General features: G+C 42.1%; 1 protein-coding gene across 6 annotated transcripts in view; it reads left to right on the top strand.

Moving 5' to 3' along the window:
* The window catches only part of PALM2AKAP2 (PALM2 and AKAP2 fusion), a 261,758-nt gene that overhangs the window by 22,717 nt on the left and 211,246 nt on the right, over positions 1-27,795 (top strand). For 5 of the 6 annotated variants that reach the window (XM_050330182.1, XM_050330179.1, XM_050330181.1 and 2 more), the window contains exon 2: positions 22,828-22,908. In XM_050330182.1, the coding sequence (XP_050186139.1) occupies positions 22,828-22,908 (81 nt within the window). Of the gene's footprint in view, positions 1-22,574; positions 22,676-22,827; positions 22,909-27,795 lie in introns of those variants that run through there. The other variant, XM_050330180.1, reaches the window with a different exon arrangement.

Here is a 27,795-nt window from a genome sequence, read left to right as displayed (position 1 = left end):
TCATTGCTGTGAGGATGCTGTCAGTATCTCCATGTACAAAATGGAGTGCAAATGATTGGTGGAACATGTGTGGAGCCACAATCCCTCTTCATGAGTACCTTTACCAAACATGAAGATTCTGCCAAATAACAAAACTTAATAAAAGAAGAGGAGGTGAACAGAGTAAAGTGTCAGTTTGACTAGGAACATCTGGAAAACAGAAGATAATGTTCCTCGTACTTGTCTTTTGATTGATTGCTGAAAATTATTTGCAAAACTGAACCAGTGCAGGAAGCTTGATGCAGAAGATGAAAAAATACCCTGTCTTTGCAGAAGCTGCACTCATTTGTTGCCATTTTTAAGACCTGAGTCTAAGATTGAATAGCAAAAACCTTTGCAGTTACCTTTATTATAAGGTAATGTTTTTAATGCACAGATAAGTGCTAGGCAACTTCTTTGCGTGATATCCATGGAAAAACTGTTGGTTTTGGCAATCTGCAGGGTGGTTCAGGCCTCTCTGATTCCACATGACTATCCATCATCACGGAATCACAGAATGGCTAATAATGAAAGGCACCACTGGAGTTCATCTAGTCCAACCTTCCCACTCAAGCAGGGTTCACTAAAGCACATTGCACAGGACTGTGTCCAGGTGACACTTGAATATCTCCAGTGAGGAAGACTCCACAGCCTCTCTTGGGCAACTTGTTTCAGGGCACAGTCACCCACACTGTAAAGAAATTCTTCTCACATTTAGGTGGAACTTCCTGTGTTCCACTTTCTGCCCATTGCCTCTCATCCCTAGCACATGTGTAACTCCTTCCTGTTGATAGATAAACCAGTTAGTTCCCTGGTGGGCTTAGTAGGGTACAGAGATGGCTATCCTGCCTTTGGAAATGGTCAAAAAGTAATTGCTTATCTTTGGAGTCAAACATGGGTTTCCCCGGGCACTACAACATTCTAAGTTAGATTTTGGGCTTGTGCCACGTCTACAGCACATGCCTGTGACAGTGATCCCAACATTGCATCTCTCTCTGGGACTCCCAGGAGAGCCTTACGGCTCAGCTGCCTTAAGGAAACCTTTGGTTGACCTTAATGTGGGGAATTAATATTCCTTGGAATAAACAGTTTGCAAAAGGAGAGTACTAATAGCAAAACCTCAAAGGCTCTTGCACAACTTCAGAAGGAGGAAGCTGGTGCTTTTGACTTCTCCCAGCTTTGAGTCTTCTGGGAGAAATTCAACAAAGGAGCTGTTGACATCCATACTCAGAGTGGCCTGTGATGTTCTCCTGGCGGGAAAAAATTACGTTTTTAAGTTTCATAGCTGCACTTTTTGAAGCTTTTTATAGCTGATAGAATTTGTCCTATGTAAGCCTAGTTAGAGAGAGGCTACTGTATCACATCAGGAATAGTGCTAAGACTTAATAGCTCAAAAGAGAAGCCTTCAGCCTTCAGTCTAATGCAGAAGTTTAAAATCCTCTGCTACCTCTACTGCAGAAGCAATGCCTTCTGTGTCTGAGGCGTAGTTACTGTTCACTATTATTATTTTTCACGTTTCATCTCAGACAAAAAACACATACACAGGGAACTTGCTTTCAGGTTTGGTGCCACTGTAATTTATAGACCATGTCCCCATTTCATGCAGCAACCTATCTCAGGGAGGCAAGAGGGACTCACAAATGCACAAGAGCTTCCTTAAGTAGGGCAGACAAGCAGCAGGGTGTTTCTTGTTAAAAGCTTTTGAACTCATAATGATCCCAGTTTATCTCAGTAAATTTTGATTATAATCAAGGAGGAAATGACAAACAGTGGCACTGACACGAATGTGTGGGTCAAGAAAAGTGAAAGGTGCGAGGGTGAAATAGGTGTGCAGTATTATTATTTAGGAGGCTCATGCGATTATTCATCGGGTGGGAAGGTAAGGAGGTGGAGACAAAACATTGTGTTGTAAGTTATGAAAACGGCAGGCAGAAGGGGCTCAAGCCCATCGAAGTCAAAGGGAAGCTTACCATTAGTTTCAGCTTGCTTTGCAGCAGGCTCTAATGCTCTCATCTTTGCTTCTAATTCCTTCCTTAAATTCTTCTGATCTGTCCTCAAAACCAGTGTTACTTGGGGTGTTACTCCAAAACTTTTGCCTGTGAATCCCTTGAAAGCAAAGCAGCAGTCTGCCTACCGTTTTACGCTTGACAGCCTGTCTCAGGACTCACAAGGCTGCAGGGAACTAATGGATTTTTTATTATCATTTTTATGGGCATCGGAGAAAAGGGCCATTCAGGCTATCCAGTCTGTTGTACCATCCCGATAGTAATGCAAGCATTACGGCATTTCCCCAGTGCCCTACCTTCTAGGGGAATACAGTGCAGCTGTAAACCAGCTGTGCTTCATTTGCACTCCACAACAGAGCCCTTTTGTCTGCTTTAACTGCTATTTACCATCTTTCCTTTCACCGTTTCTTCCTTCTCCTCCCTCCACTTTTAGGTCTTTATAGGCAAAGTAGTTGCTAAAAGACAGGTTGTCACTTTGAATAGTGGCTTTCTCTGGACTTAAAATCTGTCCTGATAATGTTAAATGTAAGACAGATTTTCCTATTTGTCATATGAAGGAAAGCAAAGAATGACTCCTGTTGAGTGTGTACCAAAGGATGGCGCGTTGCTGCCCTGGCTCCAGTTTCATTGGAAAGAATGGATTTCTCCCAGAGCTTTAAGTGCTCAGCAGATGCCCTGATCTTGTTGACATACTGAAGCAAGTTTGCCACTCAGTCATGAATGCTCTGCAGACTCCGCATCTAAAGTCGATTCTATCCCAGAGATTCTGTGTTGATCATTGAAGAGACATGTCCCAGTTCTAGTGTCTCCTGTGTGTCTCCAGTGTTTCATGGGAAAAAACAAATTTAAAAATCCACATTTCCCATTTTATTCCTAAATCGAGGACAAAGCTGAGTCAGACAACAAACACCTCTTCTAAGGCAAGGTACTGAAGTGAAAGTATAGACCCTGGTGCTTCAAATCAGTGAGATGGTTTGCTGTGAGCATCTCCATCAAGACCATTTGGAGCATGGCAGCAGCAGGCTGCTTCTCTCACTTTAGCTGAGCATAATTTGTGCACATTACAATCTCATCTTTGTTTACAGAAAAGCCCACAAGGTTTGTTGCAAGTACTAATACAGCAAGAGAGGTGGACCATTTCTAATGCATATATCAAAAGGAGATAGTGATGTATTACTTTCATTTATTCTCTCCTCCCCTAACCCAATGCATACAGAGTTGCATGCATTCAACAAATAGCAGAATTAATCCATTTCTTAAATGACTTTTCAAATACAGCATTATGGCCACAAATCTTTGGTGCAGCCCAAATTTCTGGTGTGCAGCTACAGCAAAAAATGAAGTGATATATTTTGCACTGGTTTACATCACTTTTCCTCTGACCTATGCAGTTTTGTCAGATATGGAACTATTGTTGCAGGTGGCCAAGAGGCTGCTATTTTGAGTCTTTTAATTATTAAAAGTTAATGTCTTTTTCTTGGCCAAACAAGTGCTGGGTTGGCAATGGTGTTTTGCATACTAGTGCCATCCGATGGCCCATAAAGAATGCCATAATACTCTTCAGTGTTCCCAGGGAACACTAATGCATTGCATTTTCAGCCAGAGTAGGGCCATGCTGAAAATACATGATCAAAAAACTATAAACCTTGAGTTTTAGAGCTCTATATTTTATTATTTTATACACTATGAGTAGAGGCCCATTTGCAAGAGGGAGTTCAGACCTTGACTGTGTTTAGTTCACTTCATTGGTCTCTGAGCAAAGGTGGGTACTCAGAAGATAACACAGCTGTCTTTTGTTGCAGACTGTTAGTCATTTTCTTCAGCGTTTAAAGCAGATTATCAGGGATTAATTCTGCTTTTATGAAAAAGGGGAAAAAGAAGATGATACTGCAGTGTGCTGTAGGTGGACAGTAATTCTGCATTTTAGCAAAAGGACTTTTCTGGTATCTTCTGTGTATTTGTTCATGAACACATATACATGCATCCACATGACAGAAAGAAAAGAGATAAAGTGTATTAGACCAACTGATACTGCTGGGGAGAAAAAAAAAAAAAAAAGCCAATAAACAGATATGACCTTATTCATGTAAAGGAAAAGAAAGCAGTAAATTTCAGGCTGCGCAGGAAGCATTGCTCCGAGTTGCATTACTCGGATAAATACCAAAAGTGAATTTTAGTTTAACTATAAGAATTATAGTGAGAGCCATCGGGAAAATTGACAGGTGCTGTGAAATCTGCCATGCCTTTATTGTTCCTTTGTTTGCTGTTCTCTCATGCTTGTCTTCAAGGGCAATGTGTCTTTGTCCACGGGAATTTTTCTTCAGTTAGTAAGTTTTGTTAGGGTAAGGGGTTCTAAAAACTAGGTGGAGGTATAGGTTCAGGAAAAATATTATTTTGAGATGTGAGCCATAAAGCAGCTATTTTTAATCCAAGTGTATTTGACAGTCTTTTTATCTATTCAGAAACTTTTGTTTTCTGAAGTGCTTTTATATCCCTCATCTCACCGTTTCTGAAAGGCCCTCAAACACAAAAACCTTAACTTAAAATAGGCATCTATTAAGATGAGCAGAGCTGGACTAGGATTTTTTTTTGCCTGTGGAAATTTTTCTTTAAGATTGCTGCTGAAAATTGCAGCTCACAAAATTACTTCCAGGAGGAATGTGAGCCACATGACCTATAGAATACCCAGCTCTGACCACAGCTAGCTACAGGCAAACAAACAGGCATCTTCCAGTAAAGAATAGTATTGAGGCATAAACTCCAGCAATGGGATTAAAGTGTTATATGCATGGCCTGAGAGTCTAGTCTGATCTCTTGGATTGTCTCACACAAACAGAATAAATTGTTGGTAACAAACAGAAAACATGCATTGCAGAGACCTTTGCCCCATGCTGGCTTGGATGTGGTGATTCTTATGACATTAATATGAATAGAATGATTCACTATTTGTATTCCTGCCTGGAAGATAGTATCTTTATCAAAACATATTTCCAGTTCTCAGAAGAGTGCTAAAAATAGTAGAAGCGATAAACCAACAGCAGGAAGCAGACTCTATGTATCATTATTTTATAGTCCAACCTATTTAATTACATTGGCTCCTAAAGAATAATAATGTGGGGAGGGACTCAGAAGAAATTATGCTCATTGCTTTTATGGATGTATTGTATTTGTTAAGTTTGAAATACAGTCTTATCTGCAAGGAACAGCATAGCATCATGCAGCTCCAAAGGCAAACCACAAAAGAAATCTTGACTCCAGGAACTGGAATTTCTTTTAAGTTTCCCATTTTAGGAGCTCAAATGCTCCCACTGATTCCCCTTCAGAGCACAAATTATCTGCAGTGTTGACACCTCAGGGTATTTCCCTCTGGCCATGCTGCTGTGTGGCAGAAGGAATTCAGCGTGGTTCTCAGCAGGTCTTGGAGCCATTTGCAACTTCCCAATCCTGGAATAGCTCATGCACAAAAGCAGAGAACTCTCAGTCCCTTATTCCTTTACCTTCAGTGTGATGACAGCTTGGCAAGGTATGATCTAGAGCTAAATGACCAGTTGTGCAATGTGTGATACTCCCGCTCCAGGGAAGGGACATGGGGTCCCGCCGTTGCTGCCAGACCCTGTGCCAGAACAATCTCCTGTAATTCATTCCTGAAAGACTGAAGTAAAGGTGTGATTTATAACAAAGGGTTGTTCTGTATTTTCTCTTGGCTTTCCGCCATTGAAGTAGAAGCTTCTGAAGAAAAGGAGTACAGAGTAGGGAGCAAACTATATGCTCTGTGGGTGGCAACCAAGATCCTCTTGTGTTCCAGCTGCCTGTAACTCTTCTGAATATTTGTTACAGACAAAAGGTTCACTGAGTATATGATTTGCAGAGTTATGCTAAATAATTACCTTTATTTTTCAAGTAAAGACCATGGCAACCATGTCTAACAGATTTTGGAGGAAGAGGTCATATAAGGGTGGAAGCATATATGGCTGTGTAGAATTGCTTGGACAGAAAGAAATGTTTTAGGAAAGGTCTTGCTTTTTTCGGTAATGTTGCTGAGCTCATGCTTACTACAGTAAAGAGCAGAGCAAATCTGGGACTTGGAGGCACCTGGTGGAAAAACACTGGTTTCATAACCTTTGGTTGTTTGGTTGAAAATCTTCCTTCTATAATGTGTACTTCGTGTTCTGGAATTTGGGAATTTTTTCCTTCTTTCTACAAGAGTACTGCATCAGTGGTGATTTTGAGTGCTTTTGCTCACCACAAGGGTGAGCAGGCAGAGATTTATTTAAGTCATTGGGTTTTTTGCCCAAGCGCAGAATTATGAGCCAAATTTTGTGTAGAGCTATCTCCAGAAGGAGCTCCTAGATACTGTGATGCTTAATTTGTACCTGGCAAATGTAACCTCTGGTCCTCTTCAAACTCTCCTTTCAAGTGATACTTAGTACGAGCCTGAATTACAAATTGCATTTTTGTCTACATAGCACTAGTCAGGGGAATAAGATGATTTAGGTTTTGTTTTCACTACTGAAAGCTAAATGGAAGACAGTTTGAGTTTAGGTTGTTTTGGAGGGTGGCAAAAAGTGGAGTGTTTTATTTCTTACCAAACCAGAGACTCCACTTAGAAAGTGTGGGCATCTGCAGATGAAACACTTCATTCTCTAGTGGAATCCAGCAATTTGCCGCTTCAGACATTAGAATCATGAAAGAGCCTATGATATTTCTAATTGCTACTGGCACACCCCACCTCCACCCATGCTCATGAGAGTCATAGAATCATAGAGTCATAGAATCATATAGTCATAGAATGGCTTGGGTTGGAAGATCATTTATCTCCACCCACCCTGCCAGAGACAGAGACACTTTTCCCTAGACCAGGCTGCTCAGAGCCCCATCCAACCCAGCCTTGAACGCTTATGGGGATGGGGCATCCCCAACTCCTCTGGGCAACCTGTTCCAGTGCCTCACCATGCTCACAGTAAAGAATTACTTCCAAAAACCTAAACTAAACCTACTCTCTTTCATTGCATTCCCTCTTGCCTCTTGTCTACACGCTCATGTAAAAAATCCTTCTGCATGTTTCTTGTAGGCTCTCTTCAGGCTGCACTTAGGTCACCTTGAAGCCTTCTCTCCTCCAGGCGGGACAGACCAAATTCTCTCAGTCTTTCCTTGTAGGAGAGGTGTTACATCCCTCTAGTGATCTTTGTGGCCTCCTCTGGACTCAATCCTACAGATCAGTGTCCTTCCTGTGCTGGGGACCCCAGAGCTGGATGCAGCACTGCATGTGGGGTCTCACCAGAGCAGAGTAGAGGGACAGAATCCCCTCCCTCAGCCTGCTGCCCACTCTGCTTTTGATGCAGCCTAAAACAAAGTTGGCTTTATGCGCTGCGAGAGCACACTGACACCTCATGTCCAGTCTCTCATCCACCAACACCCTCAGGTTCTTCTCAGGAGGGCTGCTCTCAACCTGTTCATCCCCCAGTCTGTATTGACACCAGGAGTTGCCCTGACCCAGCTGCAGCACCTTGTACTTGGTCTTATTAAACCTCATGAGATTCCCATGGGTCCACTTCTCAAGTTTGTCCAGGTCCCTCCGGGTGACATCCTGACCTTCAGGTGTCCATCTTGCAAACTGTTGTAGGCGGTCTGCTGGCAAAAAGGGGATGCAGGTCTCCCTGTTCCCATCCCTTCTTATCAACAGGGAGTTTTACACATTTTATTTCCAGGAGACTGTGGAGAGCATAGATAAAGTGGCATGTACTGATCAGTAGCCCCTCACCTCCAGGCTGCCTAATTCACCTCAGCCTGCTCGGCAGTGAATTCACGGTGAACTGTCTACAGGCTGGAGCACTTTCTGTCAATTTGTCCTTGCTTGAGTGGAATACCTAGGAAACACACAGCATTTCAGGGACAGGAGCTTGCAATTCAATAGTGTCACTACTGGCTGGTTTGCCATGATCTGATTGTAGTGGCGCTGTGCATGCTATGTCAAGCAAAACTCAGCTTGCTGTAAGAGCTTAGGGTTGTGCCCTCTTTTCTTTGTGGTATGTAGCCAGTCATAGAGCTTGTCGTTTTTAACATTTGAGTTGCTCTCATGGGGGAAATCTGTTATTTCTAGGGACTGTGCAGAGCAGTGATTTTTCAAGCAAGCTTACCCATGTTGAAAGTGTATTGCAGATGATTTCAGTGGTACCGGAGACAGATGCTTGCCACATCAGTGATGTTGTCTGTAAAGTTTATTGTGGCACAGTGAAAGAGCATGCACTGCAGATGTGCAAACAGTGACCTCATTGTGTTCATATTAAAGATAATGGGTGAAGCCATTTGAAAATCCCAGTGCTAACATACTTGAAGTTTTCTTTAATAGTTATACTGAGAGCTTAATAGAGTGTCAAACTAGTGTCCTTCAGTGGGGGGAAAAAAAAACAACCCTTGAATCATTTGAGTGAGTTATAAATCTTGGGTGGGTCTATGTGGAAAATAATTTATCCTTGCTTTTGTGAGCTACCACCTCAAGAGACTTTTTACCTGAGGGCTAGAAAGCCTCCTGATTTTGTGTGTCCATCTGTAGCACTGCCAAATATGGTTAGGGTTTAATGATAAACACTGTGTGCTCTTCCTTGGGCTTCCACTGTGGTTATACTCACATAGTGAAATATGATAGGAGGAAAAGCTCAGTAAGATTCTTCCTTCCCGGAGGAACACAACACTACATGTCTGCAAGGTACCTGTCAGAGAATCTGAGACACAAAACCGTGCAAAATCCAGGCTCAGGATTTGGGAATCCATATAGTTTGCACAGAACTCCTGTGCACAGCGCTTAGGTCTGGCTATGAGACTGTTGCTGTCATAACATAACAACCCCAAGCAGGAACTGGTACCTCTTTTTGTTAGATTTTGTGCAATTACAGAACAGAGAGACTGTATCTGCCACATGAGCTTGCAGTCTAAATGAAGTTGCCTGTCTCTGGTGACAGACCAGTTGGAAGCCCAGTAAGGATACAGTGGGTAGTGTTGTCTCTGCCGTGGACTGAGAGATCCAAAGACAAAGAGGCCACCAAACAAAAAGTAGTGAGCTTCAGGAGTGGTTGAGGATGGAGGTACTTTTCTTTTTAAAAGATCTTACAAAAATGGAATATTTTAATATTCTGTATCCTGTCTGGAGCCCAACCCTACTTTGCCAAACGATGGGCAAAAACTAAAGTATCTTTCTAACCTGACTTTACCAAAGCCTCTAAGCCCTCTCCTCATTTGAACTACCTGGCCCCTCCTGGGTGGGGACTTGCAGGCAAATACTGCTCTGCCGTGCTGTGGCTTCAGTGGTGCAGCCAGCTTAGGAGTCTTAGGAGACAGCTTCCAGAAGCTCCTGCCCGAAATCAGAGTGTACAAAGCACACAAAATACTGCAACCTGTCCACAAGCTGTATTTTGCACCTTAATCCAGGAGCTCAGTAAAACAAAATACACATTTCACACAGACCTGAATTAAAAAAGAGCCTTCACCAGGGACTGCTAACAAAGATGTGCAGAGTAACACACTAGAGACAGCAATAGATGATGACTATTCAATGACTTTATGTTGTCTGAATCCTTGGATGTGACCAAGCTACCCACCCTAAAAGGATAAAGCCTTAAGGAAAAGTGCTAAGCCAGTTGAGGCAGCCTCAGAGAGGGATCTGACCTTCCTCAAAGTTGTTCGGGTGTGCAAAATTATGTGTTCTGTGTGTCAGGATAGAGTAACAATATGAGGAAGAAAGAATTTTGTTTTTGGGAAGGGACTTGTCTCCAGTTGCATGATGTTCCTCCTTCAGCTTCATAGGAGGAATTGCTGAAGAGGTGCATTTTCAAGTTAAACAGGAGAGCAAAACTGACAGGAATGCCCCATGAAAGAAGGAGAGGAGTGATTTCAAAATCTGGGGTTGTAAAAGGGTGAGACCTCCTTTATGCAGATGTCTCCAGAATACTGGAGGAGGAGTTGCACAGGAGCAGTTAAACAGGACCTGCATGGCATCTTCTTGGCAGTAGGAGAGGCCACATTACTGTGACTGGAGGAGGCAGGCAGGAAGAGGCAGAAATCAGCCCACAACGCTGAAGCTTCTTCTGTTATCTACAGCGTTTGGGGTTTTTTCGTGCACTGATTGCTATTTAATTAGCTGTTTCAAATACTTCACAATTTTATAAACCTCTCAGGTGTGTGTGCCAGCTAAGTGTGAAATTCCTCCAAACTGTACAGGAGGAATCCTGTTTCAATCCTCCCCAAGCCCTGAGCAACTGGGCAGGCAAACTCACACAGACTACACAGCAGCCACATGGGTCACTGAGATGACCTTGAAGCTGTGAATTCCCAGATACACTTCACAGCAGGAATGCAAGTCATGGAGGAATGCAGTCAGTTTTCTGAAGGGGGGAAACCTTTGATGGCCCAGCAGAAATTTGCCGACTGAACATGGGTTTGGGTTCTGGAGCCACGCATCAAGGCAGTCAGATCCGTACCGAGTTTTTGTGTTGCACTGCCTGAAGTCTCCCCCATCAGTGCATCAGACTGACACTGTGCACTCCTTTGTGTCCTGCCTTTGGCCTGCCTGAGCCCCCTGCCTTGAGGATCTGCAGCTAATCCGTCCCTGGAGAGACAAGCCGGCACATGCCACAGGTTTTGTGTGCTCGCCAGCTCCTCCTTGCTTGAGATGACAACGATAGTGGTGAAAAGCTGCAGTGGGATCTGTCTGAGTTACCAGGATCAGGGTGGTCTTTGCCTTTGATGGTGAAGGGAGAAGGCCAGCAGATGGATTTGTTAGGCCATCAGTAGCGTAATGTCCCAGCTGTTCATATTCACACAGAGACAGCATTGGGATGCCTGACCTAAAGGAATGACTTAGAGTACAGTACTGCTGGGTTTCAGTATCGAGGCATGTGATCCTACACCTGTCAAATTAAATAAGCTTTCCAGAAGTAAGCTGGTTGGAGATGAAGCCAGCTGTTTTATGTGCTGTAAAGGCAAGATGCGAATGCTGAAGCTGGCTAGGATTTTTAGCATACCTGGATCACAGCATGCTTTTTTTACCAAGCACATGTATGTATCAAGTCATGATCATGTTCATCATTTATGATCCATGATCTCTCTATGTCTCTTGTTGGAGTAATGTGACTCCCCTGATGAACAGAGGAGGAAGCAGAAACAGCGTGTCCAACAGCCCCATCACTCTCCACGACTCAGCAGGGAGTTACCACCTACCTGAAGAGAGGTACTAGTGCCCTCTCAGACCTGTGTGTGTCTTCACAAGCTGCGAATATATGGGATCTTCAAGGCTGGTCAAAAAGCAAGAGGAACCCAGCCCCCTACAGCCTCTTCAGAAAGAAGGGAAAACTTAGCCAGAATGGTGATTTGTGAACTGGTGTATCGTCTCATTAGCATCACCAAAATGGAAGGATACTGGCAGCTAGAAGGTGACAAGTCTCAGATTTTTGATTGCTTCACATTGCATTTTTAGGGAAGGTTCTCTCCCTTTCTTTTCTCTGTAAAACCAGGCATGAGTGTAGAATTACATTCTTCCTGAATGTAGAAGTTAGGCCTCCATCACACCGGTAACTGCCACGTATGTTAGCAGATCCCTGAGCATCAGCCAATTTGAGTATCCTTAGCTCATGACCAACATTGGACAAAAGCTGAAAGAAAGGGTTTTGAGCTAATAATTTTACCTCACAAAGGACAAGAAGTGCTTTTCAGCAGCAGAGGAGCCCTGTACAGTACAAGTGCCAAGCATAGCCCTGCAAAACGAGGAGATCTGGCATGGTGCCATGCAGGTCGGCACCGAAAGCCTCAGTGTCAGCAGGCAAGCTGCCACACACACAAGCAGAGGGAGGAAGCCTCAGTAAAAACATTTTGATGTGAGGCACTGGGACTCTGTAATAATTGGCTAATCCAGTCAGACTGTAAGGATTAAAACACAAAGCCCAGCTCTATGTATTAATTCCCTCATTTGGGTTTTTCTACCATTACTTTGAAATAACAAGCAAAAAACTGGGTATGATTCAACCACCAGAATTAGCACTGGTTGTCCCTATGGATCCTGGCTGTTGCTCTGTGCTGACTAGCCAGGCCATTTCATTCCCTTTCCACTGCAGAAAATCCAATTTCCTCTTCCCACTTAACATGCTGTGTCCTGGGGAAGTTTAAGTTCCTTGAGGTGGAGATGTCTGTCATACATGCAATTAAAATGGACTAACAAGTTCTGCTAAAATCGCAGTCTTGGTGATTCTGATCTGAGTTCTCACTGCGTGAAAAATAATGCATAGAGATCCTCACCAGAAATTGGATTACGGGGAAACCAGCATAAGCAATCACAGCTTCAGCCTGGATGCCTTGACTTAAAACCTTTGTGATTTATTTTTCATTTCTAGGTAAGCCTTGTGTAGGTGTTCTGCACATGCAGCTGCAATCAGAGATGTTTCCACAGGCTTTACAACAGCCTTTTTGGCAGCATGAAGAGATATTTAAGGAGAGCGTGGGGCATGAGGGTAAACAAGAGACTTTTGTTTGAAGCTGTGGAAATATGATTAAATTGAGCCATACAGACCAAATCTTGTCTTTGTCCTTTTCAGCAACAAACAGTGAGAGGATATGCATTGAACAGCATGGATTTAACCCAAAGCCATTTAGTGAGAGTAGGGAGAGTTAATGGACTTGGTTTTCTACAAATAGTCTACAAATAGTCTACTAAGCCTAAAGAAAGCTCCTTGTTGTATACTTTTGTGGATAGAATCTTAGATCAGTCTGTTTAACATTCCTTACCCAAAATATGTTTTTAAGAAAAATACAGGAAAAAAAATAAAATGTTTGATTAAAAGTAGCTCATTTCAGAATTTTGCTCATTTTCAAGAGAAAATAGAAGTTTCAGAATGTGTTCTATGTGACAGTACCTAGAAAATTCCAACTTATTTTTAGGAAGAAAGACACTTTGCTAAATGAAGACATTGAATTTTTCATCTAGCTCAGGCTGCAGTATAACAAGGTCAGTGCTAGCAAGCTATGCACATCATCTTTGAGGTTAGCTGTAGTAGATACCAGCTGATGAAGTGCAGCTGCCTGTTATTTATTACTGATATTAAGGATTATCCAGAATAATGGAAAAATCTGTCTGTTTTATGATTTATACTAACAATGGGCTTTATAGCTCTTGAGTACTTTCCAGAAATACTTGATGTTGCTGAGAACGTTGCTTCTAGACTCAGGTGACTCTGAGCTCTTACCTATTTCCAGTGTTAGTGTAAAAACTTGGAAGCTTTGGAAGACATGCTGATGGGGAATTAATAGAGAGTGGTAATTTGGTATTTATAAGTCAACTTTTGCTTCACTGTTACATCTCACAGAAAAGCTACTCAGACTCCAACAGCCCTGATCACCTCTCACCAGCCATTTAAGAGCCTGACACCCATGATGAAACTGTAAATGCATAGGAAAGTGGCTTTTTTCCTGTTAGGAGCTGAAGGGAAGCATCATCTGTGGGTCTCTGCCCATGTTCAGTTTCAGTTCAGAAATGGGAGGAAAGAAGAAAAGTCAACTAAACCTTTTCATACTTCAAGGACTCATCATGGTGGTGGCCCAGTCAAAAATGCACATGGATTGTGTTAGACCAGAAACTGCTTCAAGTGACCCAGTAGCATTCAGAGAAAGAAGAATCTTGCATCTAAAATCTTGGTTGCATCAAAATGGGTATTATTGCTCCATTAAAATGAGGATTTCCCCATGGGATATCAGAAGAACTGTGTTTTCTGCTAAAATAATTTTATTCACCATCTAAATGAGACATTTTTCCATTGTATCCCCATTCAAAAATGCTAATGAAGGAGTTTTGAAAAAGGAAATTCCTTCCCGTATTCATCACTTTTCAGTGAGGGCTCTTATTCTGGGAGCAGTGCCATCCTTCTATTTGTTGTTTGAGATGCATGGTGATTTTAATTAAGTGGTCATTGTCTGTGTGCATCATGGTGGTTGTCTTTGGTGACCAGAGAGCTATAATTATCAGCTTACAGGGCAGCTGAAATTTTTGCTGTGGCCCTTTAGAGGATTGTGAGAATTTTTGTCTTCACCAAAGAGGCTCCATTCTTCTCTTGCACAGTTTTGGCTTGGATAGTCTCAGGCATGACATTGGCACTGGGATTGTGGCAGTCACAAAATGTTCATAATTCATGAGCCCTAAGCACGACTTAGTCTTATGGGGGCTCCATGTAGGTGAACTCCCCCTTTAATATTCCAAACAGACAGGATGACTATTACAGTTTACGACAGCTGATTTGGAGAGGGGGCACCTTCAGGTCTTGGGTGTTAAACCATTCTCTGGAGGTGTAATGCTCTCCCAAACTGCCCCTCGAGCACGTGGCTCTATGAGCCCGTAAGGACACACAGGACCACAGCTGAGGGACAGATGAAAGAGGAAATTTATTTGGGGATAGGGGTTTATATGGGTTTCAGAGGGATTGGAAAGGGACCAATTACAAAGTCAAGGTACCACAGAAAAACCCAATCAGGTAAAGAGTTAACAGCCAATAGAAAGAGGTGAAACAAAGGCCAATGGGAAGACCTCAGGGTATCTTCCCAGGACATTCCTGCATAAGGGTCCTTCACAGGGGGGTGTCGGGAAGGAGAAGCAGTGACTTTGCAAAATACAGAAAAGCCATCTTAAGATCTATTTAAACAACATTAAAAACTTCTGTTTCTATAACCCTTGAGCTGTTTTCTTCTTTTCCTTCACCAGTCCATCTCTGACAGGATTTCTTCCACCCTATATAGGGCAAATCCATTCCTACAACAGTTCTTCTACTCGAACACTGTGTTGAGGGCAATGTACCTGTGGATGCAGAGCTACTCTATTTGCTTTAGCAGGTCAGCACAGGAGAAACCCATCTTTTGACACAGTGCAAGAGTAGCCTGTTTCATGAAATGGAGCAAATGAATTTTGTAAGAACTGTTATTCTGTATGCAAGTGTCAAAAATCATCTAGAAAGGGGGCTGCAGACCAGAAATGTCAGTTCCTTTACTGGGAACACTTAAGTTGGCTGTGGCGAATTGTGTCTGTTTGCCTGTTTCAAACCACATTTGCCTTGTGGATAAGCAAGTAATTTCTCTGACACTCACTAGCAGAGAAAAGGGATGCAAGGCTGCAGTGAAAGTCGGTGTATTTCTGGCCTGAGAACATGTTGTTTCTTCATCCTGAGTGTTCACGTCACTGCAAGTGATTCTGCCTTATCTGTAGAAGGAGCCTGTTCAATATATGAGAAACAAAGTATTTCCATAACTTCCAGCCTCTTCTGTTTACTCTGGCTCAGTGAATTACATCTATTCCATTTCCTAAACTAACATTCTGAGTAATTTCTTGAATGCTGTTGCAAGCAGTGTATTTAATGGAAATCAACCCTTGCTACAGCAATCTCCATTTTAAACCAGTTTCTCAAGAGATGAAGTGGAGGGCATACCTGATCGTTAATTGTTCACCTGGTATCCAGTCTCAACCTTGCTTCCTGCTGCGTGTTCAAATGTGGAAAAAGCAGGCATGAAGAAAGGGAGCTAAACCCAGTCCTTATCTTTTAAGTGGGTTTCACTTGCTCCCTGCAGACATTTATCTGTTGCTCCTGTTCAAATGGAAACTCCTGTCGTTCATTCCTCAATAACACATCTGCTTCTTGCTTGGAGTGATGGAAATGACCACGGCTTTGTCCTAAGATATGGAGGTATATAGAAGATACATGTCAAGCCTTGCAGCAGCAGGCCCTGCATCCCATCCAGAGCTTTCCAGCATACAACTTGCTTTGATCAGCTATGGAGGGAATCCGGTAAGGTGAGTGACCAAGGTCCTAGGCACTTAAGGCATTTGAAATACTGAATCTGTGCTTTAGGAAATGAGTCTGTGTCACTGGGTGACTGTAGGTGAAAAAGGGTGCCAGTCTTTTCAGTGCTGCATAGGAGCACAGAGTGCGGTTTCCTTAGGTTCAGAAGCTGTATTCCAGTATACACATGCCAGGAATTTGTCCCTGGCTTGTGTTTTAAGTGAAGCAAAGCTTAGCCAGGTGGCCACTGCATTTCAGGGAACTGGGGCAGAAAAATTCTTGGAGGAAGATGTCTCAGAGAGTAAAGCCAGTAGCTTACATTTATGTGTTGTTGATGGTGTAATTGCAGAGCAGAAATGGATCTCAGAAACAGACAAGTGTAGTCTCTGATTCTGCTTGGAGCAGGGTAGGAGAAGACATTCAGGAGGAGGCATTTCCCATAATCTTAAACAGCATATATTTCCCAGTGCTCAAAACAGACAAGTCTCCAACTTTCAATTATGGAGGCTACATGGCTACCCATAACAAGATTTTCACCAAGCATAGTCATGCAGGACAATTGGCAGCAAGTAATGAAAGTGGGCATTGATGATCCAAAAGGAGCAGGCATCCTGCCACCATCCTTCAAGATGTGTTTATTCTGATGTGTCTGTGTCTTTGCTTCAGTTCTGCATCCTGCCTCTTCTGGTGTTGTGATTTGTATTTCATGCTGTTCACAAGAGCAGATAGTATTCAGAATTGGAATTTGCAAAGTGCTGCCAATACTGGGCTGTATCATTGCAACTGGTAGGGTTGGTTGCTCTCAGGAGAGTTTCCTGCTCTTCAAACACAAGGGGAAAATAAAAGAGTTGATCAGATGTGAATGAAGAAAGTGGGGAAAAAGGAAGGAAAAAAAAGAAAAGAAAAAAAGAGAAAAAAAAAAGAAGGGAGAAAAATAACCTCCTTTTTTTTCTTAATAGTTTCTTAATAGTTTCTTTCCTGTGAACCATTGCTGCTGTACAGCAAAAGACAAAACAAACATACAGATTTAAGATTTCACTTATGAGAGATGAGATGTGTAGTCACCACAGTGAAAATGGTCATTTAAATTATCCCCCTGGGGAAAGTTTCAGTTTTCCTGATGGTGGTTTCTTGTTATTATAAGAACTGCAGGTTGAAACTGTTTGCAGAACCTAGATACTCCTTTTCTCCCAGAGTTCTGGGTGTCTCTGAACTGACAACAGAAAAACAAGGGGTCAGCATCTCTTTTACTTGTTTGTTTTTTGGTTTTTTTTTTCCTTATTTCCTGCCCTAAAAATACACGAGTATTAAATGCAGGGGTAGTAATTTATGCCAACTGTGCAGAGTGAAGAAAATAATCGCTTGCTGAAGAAATTAATGTGATTCTTTGCAGACAGCTCTTTGTAACTGTTTTCCTTGCTCTGAAGCAGACTATAGTTTTTCCTCCACTTGTGCCATTTTTTGGGTGCATTTATTTTCCATTTTCACAACAGGCAGGAGCTTGTCCTCTTCCATCCATTCCTCCATGGCAGTCTGGACAATTGTCTGGCATGCAGGATGAAGCCAATGGGAAATGTTTCACTGAAACTACTGGTGTTAGCTCCTCCAGTGTTGTGCCACCCTTCTCCTCAAGGTTCACGTGATCCCTGTTGGGTTTTTTTGTTGAGTTGGGAATGTTTTCTTTCATCCCACTGTGTTATTTTGGATCCTTGTACCATAAGCCTTTGCCTGCCATCAGGTTTAGGCGTGTATTTTCAGAGTGAGATCAATTAAATAGTGCTTAGCTTCTGTGCTGCTCCATGGTGTGCTTTCTGTACAGGTCTGAGCTGGCTTTAAACTGAAGAAATCAGGTGCTTCTGCCAGTGCAAGGGGAGCAAAGGGTTTTACCAAGTCTTTACTGCCCCAAGGATTGGTAGAGGTGCACGTTTCTCCACAGATGGCTCTGACTTGGTGAGCTGAGTAATCTCTGTATCACTTCCCACGCTTTGCAGGCAGATTCCAACAAAAATTATTTTGTAGTGGAAAACTGAAGTATTCTGTGACTGCAGAGAAGCATTTCGGTATAACTCATTTTTTTCAAATCTTGTGCTTGTTTTTGGTTTGGGTTTTTTGTGGTTGGTGGTGGTGGTTTGTGGTTGTTTGGGTTTTTTTGACTGGAGCAGTTTGACAAGTGTGATACTAAACTGTAGGTTATTTTGATCAATGTAACACACTATTCAGATAAAAAGTCAGTGGTTGTTAGGATTAACATGAGAGAAGGACAAACACACAAAACCTTAGCAAACACGTTTAAAATCATCTGTGGTTCAGGGGCTTCTTGAACCAGACGTAATTTCAGTTTCTGTAGTAACCGTTCCAGTATTCCTTCTGATTATCCCCATCACCTTCTAGAATTCACAGCATCCTGATTGTGGATGTCTTGGCCATTGTCTTGGCTTCAAACTTGCCCCACTGAGTTTCACTTGATGCCCCTTTTTTCCTTACAGGGGTAGACAGAGGGTACAGTTGATATACACTTCCTATCTCCATGATTTTACAGATCTCTGTTTGGTCCTCCTAGTACCTGTTTTTCTTCCAAATGCCTGGTGTCTTACTGAGTATCTGATATATTTGGCTTTTAGCAATAGGAAAGTGGCATGACCAATTTTGGTGCTAAGAATTTCATCCTTTTCAGAATCAACCTTCTTGGAAAAGGTAATAAATTTATGGTTTCCATGTTGCACATCCATGTGTGAATGCCTGAATATAAATCTCATTTTTCCAAGATGTGAGTCACCTTGCTGCTTGACCTATGTTCTTTTTCCATTGTGTAGGTCTGAATTTCCTTTTAATTCTGGTGAAGGGAGGAATGCGAACTTTAAATCTTATTTTACTCACTGATGTCTCAATTATTTAAGGTGCCCTGAAAATACCTCCCAAATGCTACTCTTCTACCATTTGAGAAAGGTAACCATGATGACCATATGTATTCTTACAAAAGCAGCACACTTCAGATAGATAAAAAATCTTTTCCTTTAAATGTGCCACAATAACAGTAAAATTGGCTTCAGTCTTTTCCACCTCTCTTCAACCTAGTTTCTATAATCCTCGAGCAAATTTATTTGTTTAAGGCAAGCACTTTATTTTCTTTGTGCCAGGACCCTTAGAAATTTGTAACTCAGCAGTCGTACTTGGAAAAAAATTATAAGTAGATGAACAGAATAACGACGAACATTTACTGACTTACACATAGAAAAGAGCCTTAACAAATGCTCAAAAGTGCTTTACATCCCAGTGTTTTCAGTGAAGTCCTGCTTAAGTGGGGGCTGGTTTCATTTTCTGAACATCTAAAATCCCTGGCATGCTGTTTTTGGTGGGATTTTCGTGATCCAGTCCAATCTTCTACCACACTTTTCTAGAACCCACTCCTATTAACCAGGTACACATGTAGGTCCAACCTGCAGTGACTGGGAGAAACTTAAATGGAAGGTGATATAGTGACCTGAAAGTGAAATGTCCTGATAGCTGATTCACATAATCTTGGGGGGTGTGTGGGGGGGAAAGTACTCTTAGTATTTAGTACCTTAGTATATTCCTCAGCCCTAGTTGTGGTATGTAATCAGAGGGTAGAGGCATACAATCAGGCTGACTGAATGGCAGTGAAATGGAAACGTGAGCAATATTCCAATTTAACTCCACAGAAACCCACTAGTTAGTAAGTAGTTCAAGTATTTTAGTGCCTGCTGTGTTGCTGCCTACAGGGAAAATACTCTAAGTGCTTCGCCTTTCTCAAAAAGAAAAGAAGTTTCCATCTATCTTTTATAAGGCTGTCTTGTCACATCCATTATACAGCATGACACAACCAGCCAGAGGAGGTATTGTGGTGGTTTCCATCGTATGTTTTAGTGAGTAGGTTTTTGTGAAAGGTAGAATACATACATGCATACGTGCATATATATATATAAAATCATATGTGTATATATATACACACACGAATGTAGATCAGTTAACTGTGAAGATGTATGTGCCTTGTGCTGGCCTGTGAAATGTCAAATGTGGGGTGCTAACGCCTACATATTTGTAATCCAATATTTTGTCATCCTGCCAGCTTGGCACAAAAGGGCAAAATTATCCTTATTCTGAGAATATTAGGCCATTAACCAGAACAGCTTTTAGAAGTACTTTTTTTCCCATGGATGACCAGCTATTTGAGGAAATAGCAAAGAATGAATTCTGGTTTTCAGACTCCAAAATACACTGTTAGTATTGCAGAATGAAGAAAATGGCAAGAGATGTCCCTGAATAATGTTGGGTTTTTTAACCACTGAACCATCCAATATCCTCTTTCATTCAAAATGCAGAGGGATAATGTGGATTGAGAAGTGATAGGAGGGATGATTTACAGACTATCAGTTTTGTATAAGGAATAAGTTTTAAAGTGTATGCATAAATTCTGTGTGCTTGTATGTGCATAAATGCAAACTATCTTCTTTGTGTGCAGACCAGTGAGATGTCAAGAGCAGCACCACTTGTGACGTTTTAGTTACCCAAAAAGCTACCTTTCCTAATCCAAAACAACTTCAGCAGACCAATAGGAGGGACATCAAGATGATTAGAGGGATGGAGCACCTCTCCTACAAAGAAAGACTGAGAGAATTGGGTTTGTCCAGCCTGGAAGAAAGTTTTGTGGTGACCCGATTGCGGCCTTCCAGTACCTGAAGGGAGTCTGCAAGAAACATGCAGAGGGACTTTTTACAGGGGCACATAGAGACAGGACAAGGGGGAATGGATTCAAACTGAATGAGAGTAGGTTTAGATTTGGGTTTTGGAAGCAATTCTTTACTGTGAGGGTGGTGAGGCACTGGAACAGGTTGCCCAGAGGAGTTGTGGATGCCCCATCCCCATAAGCGTTCAAAGGCCAAGTTGGATGGGGCTCTGAGCAGCCTGATCTAGGGAAAGGTGTCCCTGCCCATGGCAGGGTGGGTGGAGCTAGATGATCTTTAAGGTCCCTTCCAACCCAAGCCATTCTATGATTCTGTAATTCTATTCTATGAGAATGTTTTTGTTCAGCAGTAACATTCTTGCATACCTCAGACAATGGGGAGTCTGTGTGCGTGCATGTGTGGTATAGACGTAGATATACATGAATAATCAGCATGATAGAGTGTGCAGTATTTTACAGAACTGCTTGACATAGGCATCATTTGGCTACTTCACCTCTTCTGGCTACATTACTCCAGCCTTCCCATCACCATTCTGATGTCTAACTCTTTGGCAGAAGTGGCCCAGGCAGTCACCTATCTACGTGTCTTGCTTTGTTTTGAGTAAGCCTGACATTAAATAATTATTTTTTTAAAAATCCGTATCTTCATTTTAATGTAATGTTTTTCCTCAACATTTTTGATGTCCTGGTTTGATGTCCAAAATAAGGACAATTAATTTCTGCATAGGCAGAAACTTGTCATATACTCCTTGAGGAAAAGACTTGAAGGTTTGAAATCCCTGGAAAGCAGAGAATTCCCAGAGCATTAGTAGGGCACCTAGAAATGACAAAGAAAAATTCCTTTGGGGATTTAAGGATTCCCTAAATGTCTTCAAACTCAACCTTACAGCTACTGATATATTTAATTAAAAAAAAAAAAAAAAAGCTTTTGCAGATAGGGAACAAAAAACATTGTTCCAGTAAAAACAGAGGCTGGTATGCTTATTGGCTGCCATCATTTGTTAGTCTATCTTGGATACAAAATATAAAAGGAGAAAAGACCTTCAGGAGAGGGAATCTGATCCAGGATGAGGATGAATGGGTGAGGAGAAATGCTCCCCACAAGGGGCAGAAGACTGACAAAGGCAAACAGTTGATCCTTCATAAGAGGAAGGTGTTGAAGGATGGGAAAGCAGTTTGTTCTCCTCTTGAAATGCCTGGGAGAGCTTGCTGCCTACTGAAGGGAGCAGCCTGGGCACAGGTGAGTGGTGTGTTCATGAACAGGATCGTGAAAACCCTCAGCTGTGGAAATGACCGTGCTGTCCTTGGCACCACTTGGTCAGTCCAGTTTCTGGGACTGGTAAGGGCCAGCTGCTAGTGTGTGCTGGTGGCTTGAATTGTAAACACAGCCAGCTACTGATCATAGAATCATACAATCAGTGGGGTTGGAAAGGACTTCTGAGATCATCAAGTCCAACCCTTGATCTGCTACTACCACAGCTGCTAGAATATGGCACTAAGTGCCACATTTAATCTCTTCTTAAATACCTCCAGGGATGGAGAATCCACCACCTCCCTGGGCAGCCCATTCGAATGCCTGATTACCGTCTCTGTAAAGAATTTCTTCCCAATATCCAACCCAAAGCTACCCTGGCAGAGCTTGAGACTATGCCCTCTTGTCTTGCTGATAGCTGCCTGGGGGAAGAGACCGACCCCCACCTGGATACACCCTCCTTTCAGGTAGCTGTAGAGTGTGGTGAGGTCTCCCCATATACTTTGCAGGTAAATCCTGTACAATCTGGCTTAAACATCTACACTTCCCATTGAGCCCACACCAGCACTGCTGGGGAAAAATGAGGTTGCAACTTGCTCCCTTCCTCCATGATGCCACCCACTGCTTTTGTGACACCTTACTGTGGCACAATTGCACTAGCTATGCATGTTTTTGGCCCAGCGTCTCAAAAGCAAAATCAAATCATTGTCCCTTTAACTTCTCTCTCAGCTGTTATGCTTGTTTTCTCCCCTCCTCTGGGACTGTGCACTCTGTTGCTGCTCCGGCTGCCGGGAGCAAGCGAGGAGAATTTCTCCTGCTGGCAAGCAACCGGCTTGTCTGGGGCTGGCATCTTCCCAGAACGCTGCTGTTTGCATACCAGCAGGCAGAAGAGCAGGTGAAATGGGACTGGTGACATCTGTACAGATGCATTTGACTGCTTAAATTCTGTTACGAATCTGCTAGCCTTAAAGCCTCCGCTTCTCTGACGAGATATCTCTCTCTCTCTGTCTCTCTCTCTTTCTCTTTCTCTCAAATTATTTTTCCAAGGAGAAAAGGAAAAGGCAGACAGAAATAGAAGGCAAGAGACAACAGCTTGAGGACCAGATACTTCAGCTGCAGCATTTCAAGGTAAGGGACTGATGCCAGAAATGATGGATTGACTAAATCTGTTCATTATTAGACATGCAGATCACACGTCTGAAGGCTGGGAAAAGCCCACTCTGACATGAAGCAGCTTTCACTGCCGAAGCCTATCTCTTGCAGTGATCGTGTCCTGCCTGCTTTTCATTCTGTGTTTCATGTACAGGACCATGTTGTTTGAATGTTTTAGAAGCATGAAGTCAGGAGGGTGTCAGTGCAGGCAGCACAGCTGTGCTGTTACTATTAAACACTGTTATTTATTATACATAATGGTAAGACACCAATCGCTGTGGATTGGGTGTGCACTGCATGGCTTCACTGAGCACTTGCTGTCTGCAGAGCTGCATTGGATTTCTCTAGTGCCTGTCATTAGATTTTGTGTGTGAGTGTGTGTGTGTGTGTGTATGTGTGTGTGTGTTGCAGGAGGAGTGTTAGTTAGCACCTGTCTGTGTATGTGTGTAAAGATTTAAATGTAGGATGAAGTTATTAGGAGACATGGTATAAAAAAAAGGGCATGTATGTACACGCAGGGAAGGTGTTGATGCTTATGTGTGTGTCTACATGGAGAGACGCCTTGATATTTAAGAGGGTACCGAGCAACCCCAGTCTCTGTTGGTCTCCATGACAGCTGCAGATAGCATCGTTTGAAAGCCATCCTTGCTATTTCTATCATTTATCCCTCATGTCAGTAGCATATTTGTGCATAGCAAAGATAAGAACAAAAACACACATGTGATCTTTTTGTAACTGGAAAGCATTTGTGGGTCAGAGCTTGTTAGATTAGTTCAGTAGGGGAGCCTAAGGAATTCCATTGATTAAAATATCTGAGAAAGATGATCAGGACTGGGTAGTTTATCCTTGCAGCAAGAGAGCTAAGCTGTGCTTTTAAAATGAAAATATTTAGGTTGCTTGTGGAATGGTATATATGTATGTGAGCAGTGCATCTGCATGGGAAGATGATGCATAGAATATCTCTGCCCACACAAGCACTTGAAGACCAGACTTCAACTTATGCTAGAGACAGGATCTTTCTCCTGCTTCTCCAAGACCCTGCTGTCATGTTCTGCAAACTGTCCCCCCTTTTCTGGTAAACGTGATGCAGTTAAGCCCAAGTAATTGATCTCAGCCTACACAAATGCCCCATCAGGTTTACCATCAATTTGTGGATGTCACACATTGTCTTTGGTGTTTCCAGTCAAAGATGTGATTGCATTTCAGTGGGGTAACAGGAATTGCCATTTTGTTCAGGCTGTCATTGACAACAGGCAAGGCAGCATTTTTTCTGATGACTGTAGGGTGATGCAGCTAGGCAGTAAGATGCTGTTCCTGTACCTTCATGATGCTTTTTTGTTTCTTTTTGCTACAAAGCTGATGACTCCCTTTATCATGTTAACTGTTTCCAAGCTAACTGCACTATGATTCTTCATGAAATTCTTTAAGTAGAGCCTTTTTGAAAGCCAGTCAATTCCCTGGTTCATCTGATTTGTTTTGATATAGCTGTTGCTAAAATGAATTTTATCATCATGATAAGAAAAAGTAAAACCCCTTAAAGTGGTGCAGTGGGATCAGCCTCCGGCTGATATAGACTGGCATTGACTTCAGTCCTGCTATGCTGATTGCCACTAGTGGGGGTTCATTTTTGCTGCATGAATTTCTTCAGTGACACACTTGAAAAATAGCTGTTTCCCTTCGTTTTTTAGCCCACAGGCTGGAGCAAGAGCAGTAATCATACAGGAAGCTGAGGGGAGATCAAGGCACAGAAATTTAAGGGCGCAGACATTTAAAATGGCAGCTTTTTCAGCTTAAAGCACAGTCAGACTTAAGGTCTGTAAAATGCTGAGTGCAAGGATGAGCAGCCAGGTGTGATAGGATCTTCCCTACCTCCACATTCAGTGGCATCACTTGTCACCAAAGGACATCGTGCTGCTTCTACAGGAGTGGTCATGATGGCTGCTGCTCCAGTACCACCAGTACTGCCTGTACCATCAAACAACTGTCTGTTGGGAGACCTAAAGAAGGTGATAGCAGAGGTCCAGCTGGGATTGCAGAGTTCATCCTCATTGCTGCTAGGACCTTGCCAAAAAAATAAAATTTAAAAAAGGCCCTGGTTGGTAGTGTTTCTGTTTCCCTGTGCAGACAGACTAAGCAAACTGCATTTTCTTTTCATGCATCATTCAGTGTTCTGGTTGTTTAGTGGAGTGCTGACCAAAATAGTATTTGACCTGCCAGGCTGATTTGTTCATTTGCAAAGCTACGTATCCTCCTCCCACCTCCCCAAGGCTCTCACTCACCTCACTCTGCTTGTCCTGAGCCTCTCCAAACCAGGGGCTCCAAGTCTGATATGAACATAATCCCCCAGTCTGATATGGCTCCTCAGTCACACAGAGATCAAAATAAGTACATCTATTTTCCTTCAGAGTGCTAGGTACAACATGAATTATTTCCTGAATTATGTGGTTTTCATCTAATTCTGTGCAAGACATAAATCCAGGCCAAAAAGACGAGGTTTTGCTAAGAAGCCCCTGTATTTACTCAAAATGCTGTGAGGCTGTTGATGTCTGTGTAGAGTGTAAGGATTTCATATCAGTGTGCATTAAAATCTGTTGTGAAGAAACCTTTGAAAAAAAAATCTGGGTTAATCCTGTGTCTGCAGCGTCTGAGTTGATCCCACAAGCATAAGAGCTTGAATTCACCCAAAGATATTCATACCAGTATTCAATGGGTTTGCTTCATTTTTTTGCAATGTCAGAGTAATTTTCATTCTACAATAACACTGTGTAAAACAGCATGTATACGTACCTCATAAAGGTTCTGGAAGCTACAACATTTCTGATAATTTCAGAGAATTTTATTCATATTGTAAAAATATCTAATGGAAATAGTTTATTGCATATATTTATGCTGTATTACCTACAGTTTTCAAGTTGCTGATGCCAGTTAGACCCCTGACAAAATGACTTAACTCTACTACCAGTTTATTCATTTTTCCCTTGTTGCATATCTGCCTCAAAATAAGGCAGCAGATGCTGCTGCCCATTGTTTTAGGCAGAGCAGCCCGGCAAACACTAGACCCACTAAAAGTCAGCACTGCATGTGAACAAGGTTTTGGCAACACATCTTGCAAAGGCTCCTAAGATCAAGGTCAGTGGCTTTATGGCTGAGGACATAGGACAAAAATGTGGCTCATCTATTGATGGTCTGTGTGAGATTCAGAGCCAATCAGGTGAAACCTTCCAAGCGTTAAAATCTGGAGAGAATCCAGGGTAGTATAGGCTCTAAAAGCTGAATTCCCTTGTTGCTGACAATGAAAGCTATATCCCCTTTTCTGTGAATCATTGCAAAGTACAGATGTTGGTGGGCACAGAGTGCCCATCTACTACCTCCAGGCCACTGTGGCTCTGTTGAAAGCAGGAGGAATATTTGTCTACATAACAATCAGATGCTTCACTGGAAAGGCCCTTGGTGTTGGAAAAAGTGTAAAGATGCTTTCAAGCCCCATTTTTTGAGACTGAACATGTTTGTTTACTCATTAATAAGAGGCAATTTACAACAGTTCTCCTAACCTCCCACCTACTCTAGTCCCTAATGCCAAAATAATTCTTCTTCCTTAATTGACCACAAGGTCAATTTTGTTGTGTTTTTAACAAGATAGAGTTTAAACTTCACCCCTCAATGGTTTCTTGGCTATATGCCTACAAATGGGGCTTGCCATGTCCATGGGAATTGAAGGTGCTACCAGCTTCTATAGTTTAAAATCAGAGAAGTGGTCAAAATTCACCTTACACCAAACACACCGTCCACAGTCCAAATACCCCGTCTGCAGTATCCATCAAAATGATTTGGTTTCTGGGGAAAGATAAAAATTTATTTTGGTTGATTAGTTGAACAGGAGGTATAACCTGCAAGCAACGACTTCTTTTATTAATTTGTTCAGTAGGCAGCAGTTGTGCAGGCCTGTTGTAACAGAGATGTTTACTATTTCAAATGAACTCCAGGGTAGAAGTATTTCTTCCAAGATCTGGCTGCCTCTGTAGTTAGTTGAACAGAATTTCTATAACTGTTTTCTGTAGCTCTGTTTGGTGGCCGATGGTAGTTAAATAAACAGCACAAGACCTCCTAATTGGATGAAAAATTACTTCACTGCTGTTACTTTAACTATTACAATAAACCCATTTTCCACAGTTATTTTAGTTCTAGAGCGGTATAAATATTAGGGACCTATTTTTGTTAACATTTGCTACTTAAAGACTGCAGTTCATGAACACAATCTCTAACACAATTACATCTCTACTCTGAAGGAAAGAAAAGCCTTTTTATGTTAGGAGATTTTGTTAGAGTATAGTTTTAGCTGAAACTAACTCATCTATAAATAAATTTTAATTTTATAGTTACCGACTTATATTGCTATCCTCAGTTTATTCTATTCTTACAATAATTGCTGTCAGAAAATATTAATAGGTGTGTCTGTCTCTCTCTCTGTATATATACAGCATTGTGAAAAAACAGAGGTAACTTTTGCCAGTGAAGTTTTCTTGTTATTTCTTTATCATTATTCCCTTGATGATTTTCAAGTAAATTAATCCTTAAACAAATGGTAACTCACTCAAAAACACAAAAATACGTTTGATGATGTCGTACAGTCTCCATTCCTTAGAGGGTCAGTGCAATATTTCCGAAAACCTAGTTTAGAGATGCGGGACAGTGAAGATGATATCTGTTACTCTCCTTATCCACCAGTGCTTTATGGCTCCGTCATAGAAGGCTACCAGGTCTGTCAGGCATGATTTAGTGAAGCCATGTTGACCGTCACCAATCATCTTGTTTTTCATGTGCTTTAGCATAGTTTCCAGGAGGATCCTGCCCCATGATCTCTCC

This window comes from Myiozetetes cayanensis, unplaced genomic scaffold (assembly GCF_022539395.1).
Source record: "Myiozetetes cayanensis isolate MyiCay16 unplaced genomic scaffold, myiCay2020 scf4, whole genome shotgun sequence".
Lineage (NCBI taxonomy): Eukaryota > Metazoa > Chordata > Aves > Passeriformes > Tyrannidae > Myiozetetes > Myiozetetes cayanensis.
This window is presented reverse-complemented; position numbering and strand designations above follow the sequence as displayed.